Source organism: Nomascus leucogenys, chromosome 3 (assembly GCF_006542625.1).
Source record: "Nomascus leucogenys isolate Asia chromosome 3, Asia_NLE_v1, whole genome shotgun sequence".
Lineage (NCBI taxonomy): Eukaryota > Metazoa > Chordata > Mammalia > Primates > Hylobatidae > Nomascus > Nomascus leucogenys.
In genome coordinates this window covers 112,050,059-112,076,335 of record NC_044383.1, presented here as the reverse complement: position 1 = coordinate 112,076,335, position 26,277 = coordinate 112,050,059, and the positions used below count along the sequence as shown (strand labels likewise).

At 39.0% G+C, this 26,277-nt stretch overlaps 1 protein-coding gene across 3 annotated transcripts in view; it reads right to left on the bottom strand.

The window, feature by feature from the left end:
- Positions 1-26,277, bottom strand: part of NCOA7 (nuclear receptor coactivator 7) — a 145,218-nt gene that overhangs the window by 100,093 nt on the left and 18,848 nt on the right. For all 3 annotated transcript variants that reach the window (XM_003255664.3, XM_030809641.1, XM_030809642.1), the window contains exon 2: positions 19,861-19,974. In XM_003255664.3, the coding sequence (XP_003255712.1) occupies positions 19,861-19,910 (50 nt within the window). In that variant the 5' untranslated portion in view covers positions 19,911-19,974. The remainder of the gene's footprint in view (positions 1-19,860; positions 19,975-26,277) is intronic.

Genomic DNA, 26,277 nt, shown 5'->3' with positions numbered 1-26,277 from the left:
GGGCCCAGGCATCTGCACATTGTCTCTTCTCTGCCTGAAACTTCCTTCCTCATAGCAAACTTTTACTCGTATCTCAAGACAGCCCAAGTCACCTCTTTTATGACATCCAGCATCTTTTCAACAGTCATTTCTTCTGCTCTATACCCTCAGCACTTGGCAGTCACCTCGTTTCCAGTATTTATCCCATTGCTGCTACTATATAAGCATTCTGTTATTACATCAGACTGTGCATTTCTACAAATGTTTGCTAGGACATGGATGTGTATGATCTCATGGCCAGAGACTATAAGAGAAATGGCTCACGAGGGATAATATGTTCTTCCAAAACAAATTCTGTCAACTCCATCACAAATGAGTGTGTGGAAGAACCAATGCTGAAAGCATCTCAGGAAACAAATATGGTCCAATAAACTCAAGTTTCTAATGGGCAGGAATATAGGGGATGGCGAGAAGGCACATAACAGAGCTCAAACAAAAGCAAAAAGCAGATGACAGAAGTCTATAGGAACAAGCATAGAAAGTGAAAGCTCAGCGTGAGCATAAGTTTGTAAACAATGCAAAGGAAAACTAACGAGAAAATTATAGGGATGTTGAGAGGCTGAAGAGGCAAGAAGCAATAGGCCCACTGGGTGAAGTTAAGCTGTAAGAGAGAGAAAACAGGTCTAGTCCAATCCTATTTTCAGCTTTAGCAACGAGAATAGGCAAAAAATTAAAAAGGATGACATATCCATGGCTAAGAAGAAAGTGAAATCCAGGATGAAGTCTTTAGTCCTCTCAAAGCAACCCTCTGAGTTGCAGTATCATTACCAGTAATCTCAGAAGAATCACTGAGAAAGAAAATTGGAAGTAGGAAAAAAAAAAAACAACCAAAAACCTGGTTTTCAAAAGAAATAAAAAATTTGGAAATGACACACTGAGTAGCTTGATATCAACTGTCAGAAAAATAAACTGATAGCTCATTAATCATTTGTGATTACTTGAAGATAGATTATTGACTTCTAGGAACCACTATAGGTACACTAAAATGAGTGACTCTAAATGAACATAATTATCTTTTTTGGTTGGGCTAGATTTGGCATATTGATGGGCCAGTCACAGGAGGTAGTATAGAAAGATTTCACTAAGGCCCCGGAAAATGTCACTACCTTTCTTAAGGTAAGATGGAAACAGCTGGACTAGAGAATTTGGTTAACTTAGAGAAAACTAATTTATAGCCAACTGAAATACTTAATGATAACTATTTCATGTAATGACAGTACTAATATGCCATAATGCATAAAGCTTTCCAATTCAGCCTTTTAATCAACTACTTGGATAAGAACATAACAGATGCTATTCAAGTTGCATATCTTACGCAATCTAGGGAGGGCAGAAAATATGTTCAATGTTAAAAATCAGGCTTCAAAATTCCTGGAAAATAGAATAATAGACAGAAAACAAACAAGACAAAATTCCAATTCAGATGGAAAAACACTTTTCCCCCCTCACTAGGAGCATAATTGCTGTCAACAAAATAATGAAGTGTGATGTTTATTAATAAAAGTAAAGGATAACTACATATATCTATGTATATATACACACGCATCTATATATATATACAGAGAGAGACACAGGGTCTCACGTTGTCACCCAAGCTGGAGTGCAGTGGCATGATTAAAGCTCACTGCAGCCTTGACTTCTCGGGCTCAAGCAATCCTCCCACCTCAGTGCCCCAACCCCTAGGCCCCTGTCAGTAACTGGGACTACAGGCACTCACCACCACGCCTGGTAATTTAAAAAATTTTTTTGTAGACATAAGTTCTCACTATGTTGCCCAGGCTGGTCTTGAACTTCTGGCCTCAAACAATCCTTCCACCTCAGCCTTCTAAAGTGCTGGGATTACAGGTGTAAGCCACCTTGCCTAGCCTAATATTCTTATATTTGCATTAATCAGGTCGTATCAAGATGGCAAAGAATCTGAAAACTCCATCTTGGGCGGAGAGATTTAGAAACTTATGATACTTATTCTGGAAAAGGTTCAGGGAGAACATGATGTTGTCTTTAAGCACATGCAATGATAATATATGAAAGATGGATTTGATTTATTCTGTATGGATTCGAAGTAACAAGGAATAAACAGAATAAGCTGAAAGGAAATAAAATTTAACCAAAAATTTAACAACAACTTCCCTCTAACAAGAGTTTTTCAAACAAGAAATAAGCAGCCTTGAGGGTCCTTGAGACATTGTTATAGCTCGAAAAGTTCAAGTCCAGGCTGAAAACGTTCTATTTGTCAAAGGCAGCGGAGATTCCAAACCTAGCATGGTAGCCCACATGACCTCCGTATTTCGACTAAAAGATTTTATAATTCTGAAATTAGGCACGGTGCCTACATTAAGGAGGTAAGTGGAAGAAGAAAAATATCAAGTTAACATGAACCTGACACTTAAGAAAATGCTGTGTTTTCCTTCTAATCTCTCAATTACATCTTCTAGGATTCCAGGGCATTGTCTAATTACTATATTACCTGGTGCTTCTGTACTCTTAGAGGGGGACGGAAGTTCCTCATATGATATGACTATACAGCTAAAGCCACTGTGAAACAGTGCACAAAATTAGAATTTTGAATGCAGGAAAAGAAATTTACTAGTTGTTATCAGATCTACACAGACATAACCACTTCACCGCAGGTTGTTTACTTGAAAAAACACAGGAACATCTTTGCTAGTGGCTTCCTTTGTAGGAGAGGATGCTGCAGCACACCCAACTATTCTCAACAAACACACTGTATATCAAGTTCCTACACAGACGTCACTGCTTACAGCATTAAGATTAGCATCCTTCATTTAAAACAGATATGAATGATTGGTCCTCACTTATAACAGGATGACTATACTAATACACTAATGTATTAAAATCCAGTCACATAGTTTATTTTAAAAATTCCTATTAATAAGGAAAAACTTAATACCACCAAGGTGCTCTAACTCCTAGCATTGTACATCTGTCTCTTAAAATAAGATGTAAAAGTTCTACTAAAAAATTGAAACAGGAGCTCAAATACTTTTGGACATAGATTATAAAGAGGACATATTATAATAATTTGTTACCAATGGTTATAAAAATTTTTTATGGAAAAATGTCTAAACTTTTAAATTTTATTTTTAGAGATTAAAATTTTAAATGTAAACTCTAAAATTTCTAAATTAATGTTTTCATCTAAGATATTACAATTAAAAAATTCTCTTATGGAAGAGAATGTTCTAATTATTTTTACATTCTATTTAAAGAGCACTATGGAGGTAGTAGTTAAGAATAAAGGCTTTGGAATTAGATACAAGTAGGAAGAGACCCTGTCTCCATTATTTGCTAGCTATGGAACTTGGGGAGTTATTAAACCACTCCAAGCCTGTTTCCTTGCCTATAAAAATGAGAAAACTAATACCATAGTGAGGTCATATTTGTAAATCTCCTGGCACAGCATGAGTGTGCAATCAGCAAAAGAGAGCCCACAGTGCCACCAATCCACACAAGTAAAACTAAAACACATTACAGGCCCTAGACAGCCAGCCTAGGTGCATGTATCCCAGTATGGCTCCTCTCCTGCCTTGCTTCTTTGCTAATATCCTCATGGCATTATGTAACCGTCAGCCTTCAAGTGGACATCCCTGAGGGATCCCTTTCTGATGCACCATCCTCATTAGCCAACAAGCATGCTCTAATGCCTCCTCTTCCTCTTCCATCTTCAAAAACTCACCATTCCTTGACTCTCACATCTTCCTCCTGCCAACGCCTGAATATTTGGCTTCCCTTCCCAGCCGATTTCCCAAAAGAATTGCCTAGAAGCTTGGTCTCCACTCCCTTACCTCCTATTCACATCAAACTGGCTTTTCCCACCACTGTGCTGAAACTGCTTTTATCCAATCAATTATCAGTGACCTCCAAGTGTCAATCTTAATGGATACTTCGCAGCCGTCATCTTAATTTACCTCTCAGCTACTTGCAAACCTGCTGATCATTCACTTCTTGAAATTCTCTCTTCTCTCAGCTGCGGTGATTCTATCTCTTCTGAATTCCATCATACTTGTCTTTCTGTACCAGACCACCAAATGTTGGAATTTCCTAATTCTGTTCCCATTCTTTAGTTCTGTTCTTTTTTTACTTTATATGCCCTCCCTATATGATGTCATCCTTTCCCATGGCTGAGGCCAACAACTCTGAAATTTCCATCTCAGTCCGGAACCTGTTTTCAATCCAGATTTACACATACCCAATTGTGTATTTAGTGGTTGTCCTGTAAGCATCTCAAACTTAACATATTAAATTCTTGAGATACTCTCTCAAAACTGTTGTTTTTCTAGTTTTCCCATTCCAGTTAATGGCACCTCCATCTATCTAGCTGTTAATCCAAATTCCTAAACATGGCCAAGAAGGCCCTGCATGACCTGCCTCAGCCTACCTCTTCACATTGCCTGAGCATTTCTCCCAAAAAAGCACTGTGTTCAAGGAACATTGGCCATCTTGCAGATCCAGGAAGCTGCCAAGCTTTTTGTCACTTTAAGGACTTTTCATCTAAGGATTCTCCCTACCTAGAATATTCCCGTCCTTCCCTCTCTCCCTAGCCCTTCTCCTAAACACACAGATTACCTGGTGAACTCCTGCTTGTATCCAAGATCATTAAAAGTCATTAACACATGAGTATTAAATGACCTTTAAATGTCATTTTCTCCAAAGGTCCTTGAACATAACTTGTGTCTAAAGTGGATACTACTTTTGCACTTCTCTTTTATGATGTCTTGTTGTTTTCCCTCATAGCAAATACAGCCATTTATAATGACATATGGATTTGATGTTCTTCTTTAATGTCTGCTATGGTTTGAATGTTCCCTCCAAAACTCATGTTGAAATGTAATTGCCATTGTGACAGAATTAAGAGGTGGCACTGTTAAGAGGTGATTAGGCCAAGTGGGTTCCATCTTCATTAACGGATAAATGTTATTATTGTGGGAGCATGCTGGTTATCAGAAGAGTGCATTTTTATAAAAGTGAGTTTGGCCCTCTCTTGCTTGCTCACTCTTTTTTTTTTTTTGAGATGGAGTTTCGCTCTTGGCTGGAGTGCAATGGCGCGGGTCTCAGCTCACCACAACCTCTGCCTCCGGGGTTCAAACAATTCTCCTGCCTCAGCTTCCAGATTACAGGTGTGCGCCACTACGCCCAGCTAATTTTGTATTTTTAGTAGAGACAGGGTTTCTCCATGTTGGTCAGGCTGATTTCAAACTCCTGACCTCAGGTGATCCACCTGCCTGAGACTCCCAAAGTGCTGGGATTACAGGCATGAGTCACCGCGCCTGGCCCACTCTTACCCTTTCTTGCCCTCCCACCTTCCACCATGGGGTGATAAGCATGCAGGCCCTTGTCAGATGCTGGCACCATGCTCTTGGACTTCCCAGACTCCAGAACTGTGAGCCAAATAAATTTCTGTTCATTATAAATTACCCAGTCTGTGACATTCTGTTAAAGCAACACAAAATGAACTAAGACAATGTATTTGTGAAAAGTATTCTCCATAAGGGCAAGGACCATATTTGTTTTGTTCACCAATCTACCCTCTGGGCTTAACAGGCACAGGCACATAAGGTCTCTCTGAGATGCAAGCAATGCATATGTTTCTCCTCATAACATAAAGAATATTACCTAAATTCTTACATTTAATTACATGAAAGAACTGAGAGAAGTCTTAAATATCTAGTTGCATCGGCTAATATAAAAACCAAAATGGTCATTATTCAAAATCACAGAAAGGTTTTCCTATGCATTAAAAACAAACAGGAAGAAGGAAGTAAAGATTACATATATTGGATTTGTAACCCAATTAATTTTATAAGTTTTCATTTTCAATGATTCATTAAAATAATGCCTTTTTTTTTTTTAGAGACGGAGTCTTGCTCAGTCACCCAGGCTGGCGTGCAGTGGTGGAATCTTGGCTCACTGCAACCTCCGCCTCCCAGGTTCAAGCAATTCTCCTGCCTCAGCCTCCCGAGTAGCTGGAACTGCAGACACGCACTGCCACGCCTGGCTAATTTTTTTTGTATTTTAGTGGAGATGGGGTTTCACTGTGTTGCCCAGGCTCATCTTGAACTCCTGTGGTCAGGCAATACACCTGCCTTGGCCTTCCAAAGTGCTAGGATTACTGGCGTGACCCACCGTGCCCAGCCAAAATAATGCCATTTAGTATAAAGTGTGCTTAAATATGAATATATGTGAGCTTACAACTAATTTTTATATTTTAAAAATCCATATACTCTTTTCAAAGAAAAATATGTTTGCATATGTATGTATGTGTGTATATACCTGTTTTTACATTTAAAATATATCTACCCTTATAAAATAAAAATATCCAGATTATATAAACTTGGAGTTGTGGTTTAAAAAAATTAAATTTCTCTTATTGTCTAGTGACAGCAGTTGACTTGGCATAGTAGAAGGAACTACCTCCCCACCCATCCCCCTTAAAAGACAAAAAAAAAAGAGATGTTGGAGCCATTGAAATGGAAATTGCTCCGTCCCCAATGACCTTACCAGCATCTGCTGCAATTACCTTCTGAAAATGAAATAATCAAATTACCGTTTAGCTTTCTGCTGTGCTAACAAAATTAATCTGAAATATCAAAATTCATCTGCTTTCTATTATGTATTATGAACTTCTAAAACAAAAGCTCTTCTAGCTCTAAATCGTGAAGTACATGCACCACAGGTGTCATAATCAACAGTAATATATTCTCACATACACGGGAAAAATTAACGGAATGATTAATAACTTCGCTCAAATTATCGATGACAGTGATTTGATTTAAGTCACTCCACATATTCAAAAGTAAGATCAATCAATTTTATGTGTGGTTTGGTTTTTTTAAAAAATTGTTAGGTTTTTCTTGAGACAGAGTCTTGCTTTGTTGCTCAGGCTGGAATGACAAGATCATAGCTCACTGTAACTTCCAATACCCCAGCTATCTTTTCACCTCCACTCCAAAGTAGCTAGGGTTACAGGCATGTGCTGTCATGTCTGGCTTTTTTTTTTTTTTTTTTTTTAGAGACGGGGTCTCACTATGTTGCCTAGGCTGATCTCAAACTCCTGGTCTCCAGCACTCCTCCCACCTAGGCCTTTCAAAATGCTGGGATTACAGGTGTGAGCCACTGTGTCTGGCTGATCAATTATAATTCTTTTTGAGATGGAGTTCCCTCTTGTCACTCAGACTGGAGTACAATGGCTCGATCTCGACTCCCTGTAATGTCCGCCTCCTGGGTTCAAGCGAATCTCCTGCTTCTGCCTCCTGAGTAGCTGGCATTACAGGCGTCCAGCACCTCGCCCAGCTAATTTTTTGTATTTTTATTAGAGACAGGGTTTCACAATGTTGGCCAGGCTGGTCTTGAACTCCTGACCTCAGGTGATCCACCTGCCTTAGCATCCCAAAGTGCTGGGAATACGGGCATAAGCCACCGCACTGGGCGAATCAATTTTGATTCTATCCTGCTTTGTAGAACAAATTTGTTCGGAAAATATATGTGCAAATTGTATTTTAAAAAGATATAGAGTGATTTAGAAAAATCACTGAGTTTTAAAATTTAGTAAAGAATATTTAAAACATGAATAAATAGCCTCTAATTTAACTGCTTCCTAAGTTTAAATGATCAAAGTTTGGCCATCTAGTCTGTCAAGTATTCCATAAGTACACTAATAAATACCATATAAAATTTTTATTGTTGTAATTAATAGTCTTGTTCTCTGGTTCTTCTATATTTAAATTTACTTCATGCTCTCCATTCTCCACACCCAAACAATTCTTGTCTCACAACCATTAAGCTACATTTATCATTTCAGTCCATGATATCCCCACCTCCAAGTCATTTTTGACTCTCCAAATAAAATCAGTTGCATGGTTCTAGTAGCAGAATTATTGAGAAAAGACCCTTTTCTTGGTCTCCACCACATTCTTAGATGCTAGATCCTGTCTTGCTTTGGGAAGAGACCCAGGAGGTCCCCAATCCAACTAACTCATCTTCTCTTCTTGGGCCTAGAACACTCTACATGCTCCATGTTGTTGACACATCTGACTTGACTTTACCTGGTGGTAAATCATATTTGCAAACCATGAACCAACCTGTATCCTGCTAGGTCTTCTTAAACCTTGGCCACTCTCCTTTTCATTCATTACCATTTTCATTTATGTGTGTGAAGCAAAACATTAAAACAAGTAGGCAAGGCTGCTGCATGTTCACTGGTATAATACACCACAAAAATGAGTGTAGAAAAAACCTGAAACCCTAACCATTTTGTTTATGCAAACTTTATTTGAAATGATAAAGAAAAAGGGAAGTAAAAATGTGTGAACAAGTGTCCGCTGGCTCAAGAACCAGGTCTTCGCTTTTACAATAGAAGTGACCAAGCTGGGAGAATTTTACTTGTTGGGGCCTCCAACTCTGAATCTAGAGAGGCAATAAGAGAGACATTCTTGCCACACTCCAAAAAGGTAAGGTCAGGAGATTGCTGACATTTTTTGCTGGTACGTAGGGAATTCCCAAGTTTCACTGGTAGAGTAGAGCTTCTCTAGTTTGTTCCAAAGTTCCTAATACGTTTGTACTGACAATCAGAAAATATCAGTTTAGTTACTAAATACATTTTTAATCATTTTAGCATTTAGGCCAGTGATTCCCACTGAGATTGAGAACTAATAGGTTCTAGAAAATTCAATTCAACATAGCTTAATGACAAATACAGCCATAATGATTTAAGGGTGTGAGCTGTGAGGGTCAGGCATACCTGGGCTGAGACGTGGATCTGCCACTACATAGTTATGTGACCTTGGGCAAGTTACATAACATCTATAGGCTTAACATCTTTATCTGCAATCAGGATGATAACAGAACCTACTCCTTAAGGTAATTATGAGATTACACGAGAAACCAGTCTCTGTTACATGGTAAATTCAGCAAATGTTAGCTATTAATCATAGTGAATGACTGGTAGGTGCTGGTACGGGGCTAGACCCTGTGAGAAAGATAAAATTAAAAAAGACCTGACAATAAATGACAACAGACAAATAAGGCAGAGATGAGAGTGTTACTGGATGTATCCCAAGACAAACTGTGTTAAGGGCCCCAGAGGAAGGCATAAGAAAGTCCCCCAACACCCTCAAAGTCCAGTGGCAAGAGAAGGATCATGTAGTTGTGTGTGTTGGGTGGAGGGAAAGAAATAAAGTAGGAGCAGCCTCAAGAAGACAGTGTCACAGTTAAAGATGGGTGTGACAGAGTGATATGTACATTGCTATATTTAAGGAGAGTATAAAGAAGAGTAGCTCTTTGTATAGAAGGCATAGTTCTGAGGGGGCAAAGTGTAAGACATGTACAGAAAACCAAAACAAGAGATAAAGACGGGAGGGGAGGAAGGAGTCATATTGTGCAGAACCTCAAATGCCAGAAAGAAGATGGAACACATAAGTGACATATCTGAGCTCTGCCCAGGAATACTAATCCAGCAAGATGCGTAGGAGGATATGCAACTAGCACTTGACATATGATGGCAGAGCGGGTGAAGATTGTTTGGAATTTTCAGATGGGAATTTTAGGGGAAAAGAAAGGAAAATTGCTACAAAAATCACCAACAGCTGAATTGCAAGTATAAACTATGAAGCTTCAGAGCTGGGAGCACACAAAGTATTTCCTGGTTCAGAACTCAATTTTCTCTTGCTGAAGAGTCACTGTACCAGCAACCATGAAAGGTTTCAAATACATGTATGTCTTAGTCAGTTTGCACTGCTAATAATAAAAACATAGACTGGGTGGCTCAAATAACGAACATTTATTTCTTGCAGTTTCAGAGGCTAGGAAGTCCCAGATCTAGATGCTGGAGTGATCTGGTTCCTGGATGGACCAACTTCCAGGTTTACAGATGGCCACCTTCTTGCTGTGTCTTTTCATGGTAGTGAGAAAGTGTGCATCTTTCTTGTGTTTCTTCCAATAAGGGCACTAATCCTATCATGAGGGCTCCAGCCTCATGACCTAATTAGCTCCAAGAAGCCACCTCCAAATACCATCACATGGGGGATTTAGAGTTTCAACATAGGAATTTTGGCGGGTGATTAAAACATTCAGTCCACAGCAATGTGACAAAAGTTGTTTCAAGTCAACAGTACCAAGTTTAAGTCCAAATTCAGGAGTCAGTTGAGCTGAAATCTTCCTCAGCTGTCAGCAACACTAATAAAAAGGGGAGGAGAGGCCGGGTGCGGTGGCTCACTGCCTGTAATCCCAGCACTTTGGGAGGCCGAGGTGGGCGGATCACGAGGTCAGGAGATCGAGATCATCCTGGCTAACACGGTGAAGCCCCATTTCTACTAAAAAATACCAAAAAAATATTAGCCGGGCGTGGTGGCGGGTGCCTGTAGTCCCAGCTACTCGAGAGGCTGAGGCAGGAGAATGGCGTGAACCCGGAAGGCGGAGCTTGCAGTGAGCAGAGATCGCGCCACTGCACTCCAGCCTGGGTGACAGAGCAAGACTCCGTCTCAGGCAGAAAAAAATTTAAAAAGAGAGGGAGGAGAGGAGACAGTTTAAATCACTTTTCTTTCCCTGGAATCTGTCTTGGAGTCTGGAGTATTGGACCTTTCACTGAAGCATATGACTAGAGCAGGTTTACAGACAAGTTTTAGGGGATTTATAAACTCCCTGAAATTTACCCAACAGTTGTATCTATATATTTGTATTTTTTCTCATTTATTCCTGTATTCACCATTTAGGGAGCAAGCTTTTATATTAAAATTATTTAGTGCTTATTTTTTAAAGTATTATTCTAAAGACTTCATATATTTTAATTCATTCAATCCTCTCAATAACCTTATAAGGTAGGTACTATTATTCCCATTTTGGGGAAAACTAGACCCAAAGCTCCACAGTAGAAAGTAGTTCTATAGAGAAGAAACCTGCAGGAGGTCCAAAAAGCCAAAGTCTCCCAAGTTTCACCATAATAGTTCCATCTGGGGGTTTTGTGAGATGACTTTACTGTTCTTGAACCAGGATTTGGAATGACCAATCAGTCTGGGATTTCAGGTTAAACAGAAACATGCTGGTGATTATTCGTCGAAATTAGTTTATAGGAACCCATTAAACTGTAGTGTGGGAAAGTATATTTACTGAACAGGCACTTTATGGACAGCTGCCAATCAGCCAATGTGTGTTAGATAAATAATTTTCAAATAAATTCATTTTTCAATGATAAAAAAACCCCTCACTCCCAATATGCTAACAATCAAATAATCCTCTAAATCAATGGGTCATTCTTTTAATGCTGGCCCATAATAAAAAAATTTAAACTGTGATTCAATATGTACATACTTATAAACATTTAAAACACAATTTTCATAAACGAATATTTATTCTTACTACATACAACACATTCTGATATTTTCTATTTCAGTCCAGCTTAGTCCAGTCTAATCTATTCTGTTCTGTTCCATTAAAAAAAAAATGCTGTTTCTTATCCACTAAACTTATTTCATGAGACCCTAACGGGTTATAACCCACAGCTTTTAGTATCTTACACAAAATTAAGTAACTTAGCCTCTTCCTCAAAAATGAAGCAAAAAGCATGAGTCTAACTATTAATGGCTAAATGTTTATAAGCCTTTTTTTAATCTTTATAAAAAAGTTAATGATTTCCTGAAAACATTAGCAGATAAAACTTGACCATGGATATTTTTCCCAGGAATGAATGTCAAGCAATTCATAAATATTCACTTAAGAGTTGCCTGGTCTGAACTCAAACGAGAAAATAGAAAACATAAGCCTTAACATCACGGCTCATGCAACAGTTTAGTTAGTAATTTGTAATACTGTCAAATAAGGTACTAGCAGCTTTTTCATAGGAAGTGGTTTTGAAATATTCTCAATATTTTTAAGATTAATAAAATTGCTGAATACTGAAAAATTTGTAGTGATAAAAATTAAAATTCACAAACCATTTATATCCTACATTAAAGAAACTGTTTTGAATATTGTGTCAGTTGATCAACAAGTATTTAACATTTGCTATACGCCAACCACTATTGAATAGGCCCCTTGAAAGAATAATGAACGATTGGAGAGTCTCCACCTTCCAGATGTCCATTTGCAGGGAGATTGACCGTAAACCCAATAAACAAATAAGAGCTATGGAAATCATGCAAGAGAGTGTCCTTGAGCAGTGCTGTGGATCGCTTCATCTCAGGTGGATGGTGCTTTGAAATTGAAATCCAATAATGTTTCTGGTAAAGTCAACTGTAACATTCTCCTTCCACGCCCATATACAATTTTTTTTTTCTATTTATCACATTGTGAGGCTAAAGCATGTTCTTTTTTTTTTTTTTTGGAGATGGAGTCTCGCTCTGTCGCCCAGGCTGGAGGACAGTAGAGCAATCTCGGGTCACTGCAACCTCCGCCTCCTGGGTTCAAGTGATTCTCTTGCCTCAGTCTCCCATGCAGCTGGGATTACAGGTCTGTGCCACCATGCCCAGCTAATTTTTGTATTTTTAGTAGAGATGGGGTTTCACTATGTTGGTGAGGCTGGTCTCAAACTCCTGACCTCAAGTGATCCACTTGCCTCAGCCTCCCAAAGTGCTGGGACTACAGGCATGGGCCACCATGCTTGGCCCTAACAACATGTTCTAATCCCCCTTTCAGACAAAGTAGACACTAATACTTAGTGCAATGTAAACTGAGGTAACATGAAGAATAACACTCAGAGACACAGACACAGCAGACAGGGATTCGGGGCTCAGGCCCCCCATTTAAAGGCTAAGTGATTTGGGGTAAGTTATTTCACCTCCTGAACAATAGATTCATTACCTGCATTTATATTTATTTGTAGGATCATTTTAAGGACAAGCAGAATGCTTGTGAAATTACTTCATAAAGTACCAACAACTGCTATTATTATTAACTTGTATTAGAATCAGTAGGCATAGTGAAACTGATAAAATAAAATGACCAAATATTTAAAAAGTATAAAGCTAACATTTAGCAAGTACTTAAAACTGTTCTATTTGCATTTTATGTATCAACACAATTAAAACTGCTATGACTATCTGAATCCAACAATGGGTAATAAATTTCTCCTCAAATGTCAGACATACTAAGGATGATTTAAGATGATAAATCTCTAACAGCCCTTGGCCAGCAGGAAAAAACAAACTACCGTTAACTAAAGAAAGGGCAAGAGTTCACAACACACCACTCCACCCACGTGGTATAATCATTTTTGGCACCGGCACACCATGAAGAGATAGCTGCTTCCTAAGGTTCAAAGGCTGCCTCTGTGGGGCTGGAGACAAGGAGCATACCCCTTTGTGCTCCACCAGTGCTGCAGATCAACCACCCAGATCCATCCACGTGATGCCTTCCACTGGACCTCAGACTCTGTATTTGACCAAGAGGACAAAGGAAGGCTTTTTGTACAGAATTATTTCTGCATTCATTTCTATCATGGGCAACTACTCTTTTCAGACAAGATGCAATCTTAGGGAGTAAAGTGGATCACTGTAATGCAACACCCTGACTTACACAGGTGAAGTATTACAGACTGCATGCTTCCTATTGTCTTAGTAGGTTAATACTCTGAAATTAACCATATTATAGATGAATAAGTTGATAAGACATGGATTATGGGATGTTGTCAAGTTATAAACCAATTATTTTTGAAAAGGTCACTTATAGGTTAGATCTTTAGAACTCATGATGCATTTCTCCTAATTAATTTACACTGGTGTAAATTAATGTTCAGCTGTCAGGACTGCCCATAGAAATCTATGCAACCCACGCTGTGAGTAGCAGCAGGTCAGGTGATGTGTGTTCTACAAGCCCCGTTTTGCCACTAAAGGGGCACATGGCAGCACTGCAGAGCATAAGCTCTGGATGGAGAAGGGAAGACCTGAGTTCAAAACCTGACACACCTACTTTTATCTCAGTGAAGTTATTCAACCCCTTTGAGTATAAATTCCCATAGCAGTCAAATTTAGAGATTAATCTTTTTTAATCAGATGTCTGGTGTGAAGATAATCTGGATCAGTTTTTACAAAAGCCTTTATCATATCAAGGCATGCACAAAGATGATAATACTTCTATTCATCCCTGGGGTAAGATGCTGATCATAGCTAAAGATGACCAGCCCAGGTCTCTGACAAACCCAGTCCCTACCTGGCCACTCTGAGGACCAAGGGGGCCAGTATCACTGGCATGCCGGTTGACATGACGGTTCGTCAAGCCACACAAGTGGTGAGGCTCTGATTACCAATTAATATATCTAAAAGTACCCTGGGATAGAGCCAGCCTGTCATGGACCCTTTCACTTCATGGGCTTAGGGTCCAACTATTAAACAAAAGGCTGTTAGATTTCTCAAGGCCCTTTGACTACATAACTCCACTTCATTATATCCCAGAACCTAACTAACTGTGCTTATAGCAAAGTATCTTTGGGAAATGATATGATTCCAATTTGGATTGTCATAATTGTTCCTTCTTCCCTGATCTGAACAACAAGAGCAGCTCATGGGCTGAAAGTGGGATGTCAAGATGAAAATTAAGTGAAGATGTAGGTAGACACAGAAGTAAGATCAGGAATGATTTGTTATTAAAGGAATACGTGAGTACTCACTGTGCCAGGTACTATTCATATATTACCCTCAATCTTCACAGCCATCTTGGTTTCATTTTACTTGAACGTGAAAGCTACAAAGTGTACTATTCACACAATAGAGAAAGCTATACAGTGGGTTCAAATCTCCTCTGCCATGGAAAAAGAGAATAAGGGGAACAGCTGTTCAGCTCTGGCCCTCCTTGCTGGGTCCCATTTGAGCTTCTCTCCAGTTCTGGCTGGTTGGGATGTCTCCTTCTTCAAAACCATCTTGTTAGTTGGTTATTTTTAGCGACATTTAACAACTGAAGAAATGTAAGGTAAAGGAAGCTTAGAAAACTTGCCAGAGGTTATACACTGGAGTGAATTGCAAACACTAGGTGTTCTGCTTGTGGATCAGAGGTTCAAGGGTGAAGAATTGCCATGGAAGAGGCTGGAGATGGGAGCTAAGAAATGTTCTACACTTTGCATCCTTTGTCACTGAGAATGATGACAGAGGTAGTGCCGGCTCCTACTGCTGCTCTGAAAGGCTGGGTTAAGCGGATAGCGGAGGTGGGAGCAGCAGTTCTGCTTTTCATGACAACCAGGGAATAGGGGAGGTGGGGAGCCAGCAAGGGACCTACATGAACCCCCAGTCTGTGTCTTCGTCTGTATTACTCACTGTTTACTCCCAGGCTGTCACACCTTATCAGAGGGGAAAAGTAAACCTCCCACAAAACACCATTTGGTTCAACTACAGATGTATTTTGGATATCTTCAATCAACGCTTGATCCTGAAAAAATGCTTTCAAAGAATCTTCAACCAATGGCATACAAGGACCTACTTGGAAATCACAAAAGCCAAATAACATCAAGCAAGTGTGGAAGAAGACAGCCCTGTATGGCAATACTAAAGAAAATTTTGCATTCTAACTACAAGGGGAAGGAAGAGTCAGCAGGGGTGTAACGAATGATACATGATAGTCACCCCAGAGGATAGTATAAATTGTACACCGTACAAATAGTACAGAAAGCATAATTTGCTTTAGTAATTCAGTTTTTCATTTGGTTTTCAAGATCTGTCAGGGATCAAGAAATTAATATAGACATATACTAATTTTGCATATATAAATTATTTGCAAAAACATTTGTGAAAAAGTTTCCCAAATCATTCAATCTATTAACAACTATTATAAAACTATCCTGAAGCACCTGAAAACCAGTTGGACCAGGGTCAGAGAATCCAAAAAATTCATCAGGTCTTATCCAGAATTACTCTATCTAGTAGTAGTATTAATCCACCCCTCTATTTAGAGTTACACAGGCATGTTTCAAGATAAATTATAAGAAAGGAAAGACTGGGTGACCCTCAAATCACTAATTTCAATCCAAAATTATTAAAATAGGGTATTTTAAACTCTACTTTGATGTTAAACTTAAAGAGCGAAACGTCAACAAAACAGGTTTGGCAAAGGACTATTTATCAAACACAGTCATGCAACGATTATGAAACCACATGATAAGATAGCACACAAAGAAAACATTGGCTATTTAACTACTCGGGAGGAAAAAGGCAAGGTGGAAGGGGGAAGCAGTCTAAAAAGCAGTTTTTAGGGTTTCAGATACATAATTGTGGCAACAGGCACAGCATCAGGGTAAATCTTCCTTTTGACTTCCTTGGAACACTAGTTGAGATTTATGTAAGGCGGTATAATTTAGTTTAGAGAAAACTGAGATTGCATCAATTTGGCCTCACCCTTGGCCTGACATTTTATCCTTCTCTCCAGAGATCTTGCTTGGACTGCCCTTAAGTACGCTGCTCCAGAGAACTCTGCTCTGTGTTGTCAGAAACCGGCTTTCAAGTAAGTTCTGTTGCTAATTCCACATGATAATTCCACAGTTAAGTCAGAAGGCATTTGAAAAGATGTTTAACTTTGGATGGCTCTTTTCTGATTACAGGCTGAAGGGGGTTCTTTTCTCTTTGGTTTGCCTTTTGCTTTTAATAGCTTGACCATTTCTGGCTTCCACTGCATTGTAAGAGCTAAACTACAGGTTTGTCAGTCAATGTTTCTCTCTCTCTCTGCCTCTGTCTCTCTCTCCCTGCTCCCACCCTCTCTTCTCTCCATTCTCTCTCCATCTCTCTCATTTCCTAGTTACAAATCATGCTGTCTTACTGTCTTAAGAGCACCACTGATTTCATCCTTGTGCCACTGTCCCTATGCTCCCAAGATCATATTTCAGCATTTTAGGAAATGTTTTTTGTTTCATTGTTAGAATACTTTTCAGAAGAGGTCATGATAAGCAAGACAATTTTACATTTCTGAGTTGAAAAAACTGTGCTGCTCTTCCAGAACAGTTTTGGTTTGTATTCTCAGTTTCAGGGGCTCCCCTGACTCTACATTTTAGGAACAAGAAGAGGTTAATATTGAGCAGGTTGTTCATGAACCGGCAGTTACCTTTACTACAGGAATCACTTTGGATTCAGGCTGAGAAGGCATTATAGCTCTTAAAATCACTATGTAGGGCATGTGAAGAAGAAAGAAAAGAAAGAAGAAGAAAGTAAGGAGGAGGAGGAAGGAGGAGGTGGGAGAAAGAAGGAAGGGGGAGAAGCGGGAAGGGGGAGGAGGAAGAAGAGGAGGAAGAGGAGCAGGCGAGGAAGGGAGAGGGGGAGGAAAGGGAGGAGAAGCATGACCACCATCTTGACCTAAACTCATATCTTATCCACAAATAAATTCAAAATGGATCACAGACTTAAATATAAAACATAATGCTATAAAATTTTCAGAAAAGAAAAACAGGAGAGAATCTTCAGAACACAGAGCTAGGCAAAGAGATCTTAGAATTCAGACCAAAAGCACAATTCATAAAAGGAGAAACTGATAAATTGAACCACATCAAAATTAAAACCTTTTGCTCTGTAACTCTGTTAACTGGATGAAAAGACAAACTACAGACTGGGAGAAAATATTTGCAAATCGCATATCCAACAAAAGACTAGAATGTGTACAATTCAACAGTAAAAACCTAAACAATTCAATTTGAAAATGGGCAAAAGATAGGAAAGGAGATTCCACTAAAGAAGATACACTATGGCTAATGATAAGCACATGAAAATGTTAAACTTCACTAACCATTAAGAAAATACAAATTAAAACCATAATGAGATATCACTACATACTTATCAGAATAGCTAAAATAAAAATAAAAAATATTGACACCACCAAATGACAATGCAGAGAAACTGGATTACTCAGACTTTGCTGATGGGAATGTCAAATGTTACAACCATTCCAGAAAAGAGTATTGCAGTTTCTTATAAAACTAAAAATACACTTATCCTTTGACCCAGCAATTGCACTCTAGGACAGTTATCTCAGGGAAATGAAAACTCATGCTCAAACAAAAACTTGTACATAAATGATTGTAGCATCTATCATCTTTGTTCATAAATAGCCCTAACTGGAAACAACCTAAATGCCCTTCAATGGGTAAATGACTAAAAAGCTGTGATTCATCCATACTATGGAATGCTACTGTGCAATGAAAAGGAACAAACTATCGATACATGCAACAGCTTTGAGGGATGTCAAGGGAGTAATGCTGAAGGGAAGAAAAAGCTAAATGCCAAAGGTTACATACTATATGATTCCATTTACGTAGTATTCTTGAAATGACGAATTATAGTGGTTGTCAGAGGAGGCAGGCAGATGGAAAGAGTGAGTAGGGATACAAAAAGGTAGCATGTGGGATCCTTTTAATGCAACTGTTCTGTATCTTGACTGATGGTGACCATAGAAATCTACATATGTGATATAACTGCATGGAACTAAATACATACAAACACACATACAATGAATGCTCTGAATAAGGTTGGTGGATTGTATCAATACGAATTTCCTAGTTGTGATATTGTACTATGGATAAAGAATACAGGGTATCTATTACTCCTTACAACTAACTACATGTGAATCTAAAATTATCTCAAAATAAAAGCTTTGGAGATCTTATTTATTCTAAATATCCTATCTTTCTGGTGTCTCATCCATTAGATGCCTGATGTCTTCCTTCCCTAATCTGGTTACTCTATCTGTAGTCATAATAGCAGAAAATATTTTACTACAATTGGTAGTTTAACTTGTACTTCCCCAAAACCTTATTCATGATTTACTATTCCTAACTGGAGCATGACTTTTGGAGATGGCCTTATGTTTAATACTGACTCTTATGCTGCATGAAATGGACAAAATATTTTCTGAGTCTTAGTTGCATCACTGGTAAAATGGAGATAAATTAACCAATGTCATAGATTTATTTTGAAGGCAATTAAAATAATAAGTAAAGCACTCAGTACATAGTAGGTCCTTAAATTGTTTCCGTCCTTTTCCCATTATCAACCTAAAATCTAGCTTAATTACTAGATAAAAACATCAACAATAAACTTTGGTTTTGGCTCCAAGGCTCATATTTAGAAAATAATAAATGCATCTCTAATGAGCACAGCCTGGGGACTGGGGATGGAATGAGGCTAAATTCAGTTCTTAAGACGTATTTCAATTTAGGAGAAACATAATGTTTTTAAGCCTATGTTCTCTGAGTTTGAAAACATTCTGGCTTATCAAAATGTTTTACAAATGTTTAGCATGTAATTCATTTTATTATGTTTAGTGAGTGACTGCCACATAGACATTTAAATCTGTAAATGCTAACCAACCATATACTAAATTACTTCTATTCAGATATCAACAAATTTATTTATGTTGGACAAGTTCCAGCCTTAAAAATGACTCTGATTCAAAAATATAATTTCACCCATTTCACCTACCTACAAAAATATTTTTTAGTAATAGACTCCCTATAAGGTGATAAGCTTTAAATGTGTCAGAGATTTTCAGTTATAGTCCAACCAATTAAGCTACAGAACAGTAGGAGCGAAGCACTTAGGATTTAAAATTCAAGGTAGGTTGCTAAACATGAGATTTGGAGCAATTTGCAGGTCAGAGCATGACAGCTGGATTTGCTGAGCAACACTGGCCTGAGAGAAGTGTCAAAGCTAGAAAGAGAAGAACCAAATGTTACACTTCTCTAATATGAATAAAATGGATGAAGCAAAGTATAGTTTACTTCTCCTGGATACCTGCTCTATTTATGAACAAGCACAAAACACAAAATGCGAAGTAATACTTGAGGACAAAGTCCCCTCAAATATTTCTTTAAAGTACTGATAACAATTTTGTAAAATGAATGCTTACCGAGCAAAGTAACTTTGTTTCCGTTCCTTCTTCTCTTCCTTGGTATCCATAATACACAATCAAAAGTGCAAAGTATTTGAAAAAGTCCCTCTTTTTAATCAGTGAGTCATAACCCTGTAAGAAAAAATAACAAAGCAACTGTAAACTTAAAAGTTTACACTGGCCAATGTGAAGAATAAAATGGAGTAGAACTACATGGACCAAAACAAATGAAAAATAAACTTTAACCAGGAAACACTGTCACATAAGTCAAACATGAAATGCAAATGTCCATGGGAGAAACTACAATCAGAATGGAGATGTTAAACTGTAAAGCAAAACCTGATGGAAAACCAAACTGCAGTATTTTCCTCATAACTAACAACTATTTTAAAACATGCCAAAATAAAAACCTTCACTGACTTTGGAAGATTGTAGCCTAACTATGTAGATGCTAATTATTTTTAAAAAATTGAACTCATAATCACTCTTCCCAAGCAATTAATAATGAATATGTCTCAGATAATTATGTAAAATGGCTCACTTAGGTGTTTTACAAGAATGTTTTTTTAAAAAAATAAAAATAACTTCAGCACTCTATTTTATTTTCGGAAACATGCCAGCAAGTACATCCCACTTGAGCAAATGTGGAAATGAAAGTACAAAGACACAGGAAGCTGTTCCTCAGCATGGCTTTAAACTCTTGTGTCTCCCTCTTCTCCACCCCTGCGACCCTCACCCACGCTTGCCAGCAGTGGCTTAAGCCTATAATATAAAAGGTTGTCTCCAGATCAAGCTTCCTCAAATACCACTTTCATCATGCCACTCCCCTGTTCAAAAATTTCCAATGTCTACTTATTGCCTGATTCACCAGTCTAAATATCTGCAGAGCACTAACATTCCTAAAATTTGTCCTTTCACCCTGAAGCAATAGTTTGTTCACCAATCAAATTTAAATTTAACTAAAAAGCAGGCTGTGCAGTGGCTCACACCTGTAATCCCAGCACTTTGGGAGGCCGAGGCAGGCAGAACACTTGAGATTGGTAGTTTGAGACTGGCCTGGCCAACAGGGTGAAACCACATCTCTACCAAAAATAGCAAAAATTAGACAGGCATGCCAGCTACTCCGGAGACTGAGGCACGAGAATCACTTGAACCCAGGAGGCAGAGGTTGCAGTGAGCCGAGATGGCACCACCGCACTCCAGCCTGGGTAACAAAGGGAGACTCTGTCTCGAAAAAAAATTAGTAAATATAAATAAATAAAGCAAAGTATATTCACAATCAAAATTACTTACTAATTCATTTCAATTCAATAAACAAATTAATCCACAATACATACTACATGAAAGGGAGTGTGATAATCCCAGAGGCCAAAGATAAAGACATGATATTTGCTGTAACAGTATATACTGTCTTTCAGGAGAGACACTTAGGATTTCAAGACAATGTGATATGTACTGCTGAAAAATAGACCTCAGGAAAAATACTTATTAGCTCAATTTAGCCATTTTCTAATGTATATTTTCAAAATATCATTGCAAAAATATCATATATATAATTTCTATTTGCCAATTAAAAAAAATTAAATAACACTTAACACTATGCAAAGCCCACCCCAGGTACCCTGTGCACACACTAATGTTGTAGGTTAAGAATGGATTTCCGGCTGGGCACGGGGGCTCACGCCTGTAATCCCAGCACTTTGAGAGGCCGAGGTGGGTGGATCACCTGAGGTCAGGAGTTCGGGACCAGCCTGGCCAATATAGTGAAACCCCCTCTCTCTAAAAATACAGAAATTAGCCGGGCATGGTGGCAGGTGCCCGTAATCCCAGCACTCGGGAGGCTGAGGCAGGAGAATCGTTTGAACCTGGGAGGCAGAGGTTGCAGTGAGCCGAGACCACTCCATTACACTCCAGCCTGGGCAACAAGAGCAAAACTCCGTCTAAAAAAAAAAAATGCATTTCCTAGGTAAAGGGTACGAGCAAGCAGGTTTCACCTGAACAAAAGCAAGAAGACAAAATCATTCCCTTCTGTTCCAGGGTAAAGTGAGCTGAGGATGAAGACATGGGCAGGATCTGGGTCACAGAAAGCCTTGTACGCCACTCTAAGGAGCTTGGACTTAATCCTAGCTGGCTATGTGCAGCCCACCCCCTTCACTGCACCTTGTCAGATGCCACCAATTGCTCATGCTGAACCCAGCGGCAGCATTTGCAGAGCCATTACCAAATCCATCAGAGCTGGTCCATGAGATAAAACCAATTTTCTCATCCCCAATGTACATGAAAGGGCACCACCAGAGGGTTTTCCATGAGGGAGTGTAGCATAATCAGACGGCAGAGGTAGAGGATTGACTTGAGAGGATTTAAGGACAGGGTGAAGTAGATTCATTAAAAAGAAATTACAGTCAAACTAATTGAGGGAGGAGCACCCAAAACTAGGCAGAAGTAGTTGACATAGAAAGAGGAAGGATGGACTCAAGAAATACTTAGGAGGCTGATGAGTTGACATTTGGTGAGTCATGCAGTGTAGATAACAAGGAAAGGAAGGAATGAAGGATGTCCTCCAAGTTTCTGCTTCAGGAACTGCGTGGGCTATGACATCGAAGATTCAGTACAATATACATGAAAAGGGCAGGCTGCATGTAGGATGGGGGAGCAGAAGGAGGTAAGAGATCGGTTGTGGACATGGTGCCTTTGAGACGGCTACGGGATAGTGGAGTTGGAGACATTCACCAGACGTTTGATTACATCAAAAGCACAGAAGGGCAGTGAAGGCTAGAGGAAAGGAATTAGAAATTATCAGCATATGCTTGTAGTTAGGAAGAAAAGGAGAAAAAACAATATGACGATGAGATCATCTTGGAAGCCTGACAACTATTCATTCAGCCATGTACAGAAACATGGGAGTACACAGTCTCAGCTCTTACTAGTTTATCTTCATATCCCTGACTTGGGTTTCACCCTCAAAGAGTTTTCTGTCCAGTCAGGAAAATATGACTGTGCAGATAACTAAAGTGTAGGGTAGTAACTTGGGGCTGTCCAATGAATAATACTAAGTAAGAATCCAAAAGATGTGAAGTTCAATTCTGCTTGAGGTGATAAACCTTTCAGAGTGGTTAGGATTTCAATGGGTAAAGTGGTTAGGATTTCAATTCCAGAAAGTAGGAATGCCAGAGCAAAGGGACAGAAGTGAAAGGGGCTAGGCACACTCAGGCAAGGAAAGCATGGCTACCAGGTACAGAAAGGGAACTAATCTTGATGCCTGCCTACCAAGAGCCATTTATTTCAACATATTATCCTTATGTTATCTTTTTATCCTTCAACCACACTATGATTTAGATGTACTTATTTCCATTAAACTGAGGCTGAGAGGTACTAATTAATTTCCTTAATTCAACAGCACTAGCTGTGGTGTGGCAGCAATTTAAATCCAGTTTGGTATACACTCCAGTGTCTTTCAATAACCTTTGGAGCCAGAAAGCATTTGGGGACGAGCTAGAAAAAGTAGTCCAGAGTCAACAACATCCAATGCTGCAGCACAGAATTCGCAAGTTAAGGCACATGTACCTAGCCACTGGGACAGGGAGGTCATTGAGGACCTCCAACGGGACTGCATTAGTGACATACTGGGAGTGGAAGCCATGCTACCATGAGTTGAGGTAGTTAGTATTCATTCAAGAATTCGAGTGCAAGGAGAAAGAAGAAAAAGGAAAGATGGCAGCTGAGTGTCTAACTCTCATGAGCTCAGTTTCACAATGTGGTTTGAACCCCCTGGGCTCCTCCCCAACTCTGCACCTTTATCCTCACTCTTTCCTCAGGCATGAGGCAACCTTGCTAGGCTCCTCCTTCTGACAAGGCCCAATTCTACTTCAAAGCCTTTCCTGACCACTTGTGTGCACTTCTCTCCCCTAAGAGCTTATTTCATATATCACCTATCACTTACTGCAAGGCACTTAATCATATACTGTGTGACAACAGCATTTCAATTAGTCTCCTCACCCCGACCATAAATTCCTTCAAGTCAAATAACACCAAGTTTCACTTTTACTATACTTCCCTAAATAACTGGCACATAAGTAGGCAGAAAATCCATACAAAAGCTAAGCAAGGAATTAAATTAATCCAGGACTGGGGATAACGTCAATTATATGGCAGACCAATACAAATCCAAAAATTCCTCCCAAATTAAGACTTACTTAGGGATGGAGGATGGAGTCTCATGCCAGCCTCCCTCAGACTCCAGGAAGGATCAGAATCCTACGCTCTCTGCCCTGCCCTGGGTCAGGTGATTTATTTTAAAATTCATCTCCTACATGTCACAAAAGCAAAGATTTCTATTAAATTTCCGGTCATGAATAAAAATTAAGTTACGGCAATCTAATTGGAAAATTTTTATACTGCAAGCTGAGCCAGAAACTAATATTTGGTTCAAGTAGAAAAATATTAATGAAACTATGCACAAGAGAAAAAGATTAAATGATCCAATAGTTGACATCTGGTGCTGCTGTGTCTGATTACAACCAGTAAGGCTTATTTTATTTTTCAATATCCTATTAGGTAAATGAAAAATATGCTAATCTTTGGTATAAGTTTCTGGAAATTCTTACATTCCTTAAACAAGATAGATGCAGTTCTTACAGGTTTAGACACACCAACAGATTAACCAGAAGGAACTCAGTAGAGAATGCTATAAAAATGATTTGCACAGAACACCACACTGCAGCCTTCATGCTTCAGTGAAGAACCAGAGCTCCTTAAATCAGTCTCTAATGGGAACTACATTTTCCATTATAAGTGGTCATAATGGGCTTCTTAAAAGCCCTTCATTCATTTAATGTTGACTTTCCTTCACATCAATACACTCTAGATTCATCTAAATGCTGACTTCTAAGAGTCTCCTGCATTTACGGTGTATTGCAGACCAAAAAGAATTTCATGGGAAAGCACAAGATGAATCTTCCATCTAAATATTTTTTTTTTGCAGTCTTAAATCAGGATAGTCAATTAAACTTAAATCCAGTTCATTATTCAAATAAAAATAGCACATAAAAATCCTTACCTCAAAAGAGCTGTGATGAAGACAAAGTATTTTTTGAATCATCAGCAAAGTGTTCCTTGTTTGTACACATGGTACCATTTAAAAGAACAGAACCAGCAGAGACCCCTTAACTACACCAAACTGACCTATACAGGTGTGGGTCACACAGCTAGAGGTCCTCAATGACCTCCATGTCCCAGTGGCTAGGTACATGTGTCTTAACTTGCAAATTCTGTACTGCAGCATTGGATGTTGTTGACTCCGGACTACTTTTTCTAGCTCATCCCCAAATGCTTTCTGGCTCCAAAGGTTATTGAAAGACACTGGAGTGTATACCAGACTGGATTTAAATCACTGCCGCATCACAGCTAGTGCTGTTGAATTAAGGAAATTAATTAATACCTCTCAGCCTCTCAGCTGTGGGTCACATAGCTGTGGACCCACACAGCAAAGCACGGCTTTTTGGATTCACCTCCAACACACTGCAGTTCCTTGAATATTCAAGTATAACAAGTCAGGACTAGAAAAACAGCAGTATATCCATGAGGCCCATCAGCTGTTTTCCCAACAACATGTTTCTTAATATACAAATGAAATGATGTCAGGAATACACATTGAGGCTTGGTCACACCGTGTTTGGTCACGTAAGGAACAGACCAAAATGGACCTTTCTATGCAGGCATTTCCTCCTAGAAAATAGTTACATTTATACCAAAATATGACAGGTGTTCAGTCTCTCAAAGCCACACTGTCATCTAAACAAAGCAAAAATATTCAAATTTCAATGTTAAACAAGGTCAGAAATTTGAACACTCCCTATAACAGTAGAGAAACCTGGGAAGGACACAGAACCAGATACAAACATGTGCCACAAACTTACAAGGGTACCCAGACGCAGTGGCTCATTCCTATATTCCCAGCACTTTGGGAGGCCGAGGCAGGTGGATGGCTTGAGGTCAGGAGTTCGAGACCAGCCTAGCCAACATGGCAAAACTCCATCTCTACTAAAAACACAAAAAGTAGCCAGGCGTGGTGGCACATGCCTGCAGTCCCAGCTACACAGGTAGCTGAGGCACGAGTATCACTTGAACCTGAGAGGCGGAGGTTGCAGTGAGCCTAGATTGTGCCACTGCACTCCAGCCTGGGCATCAGAGAGACTCTCTCTCTCAAAAAAAAACAAAAAACAACTTAAAAGGGGAGCAATCAGATAATAACCCCCAAATAAATAAATACATGTTACAAAAACAATACAACAACAACAACAAAAAAAAAACAAAAATGAATGATTCGGCAACAAACAACTAAAAAGTTATTCCTGAAGCAAGGTGATGATCAAGGATGGGCTCTGGATCTGCTATTTGGGAAAGGGTTTGACATCTTTGCATAGCAAAATGAATGCA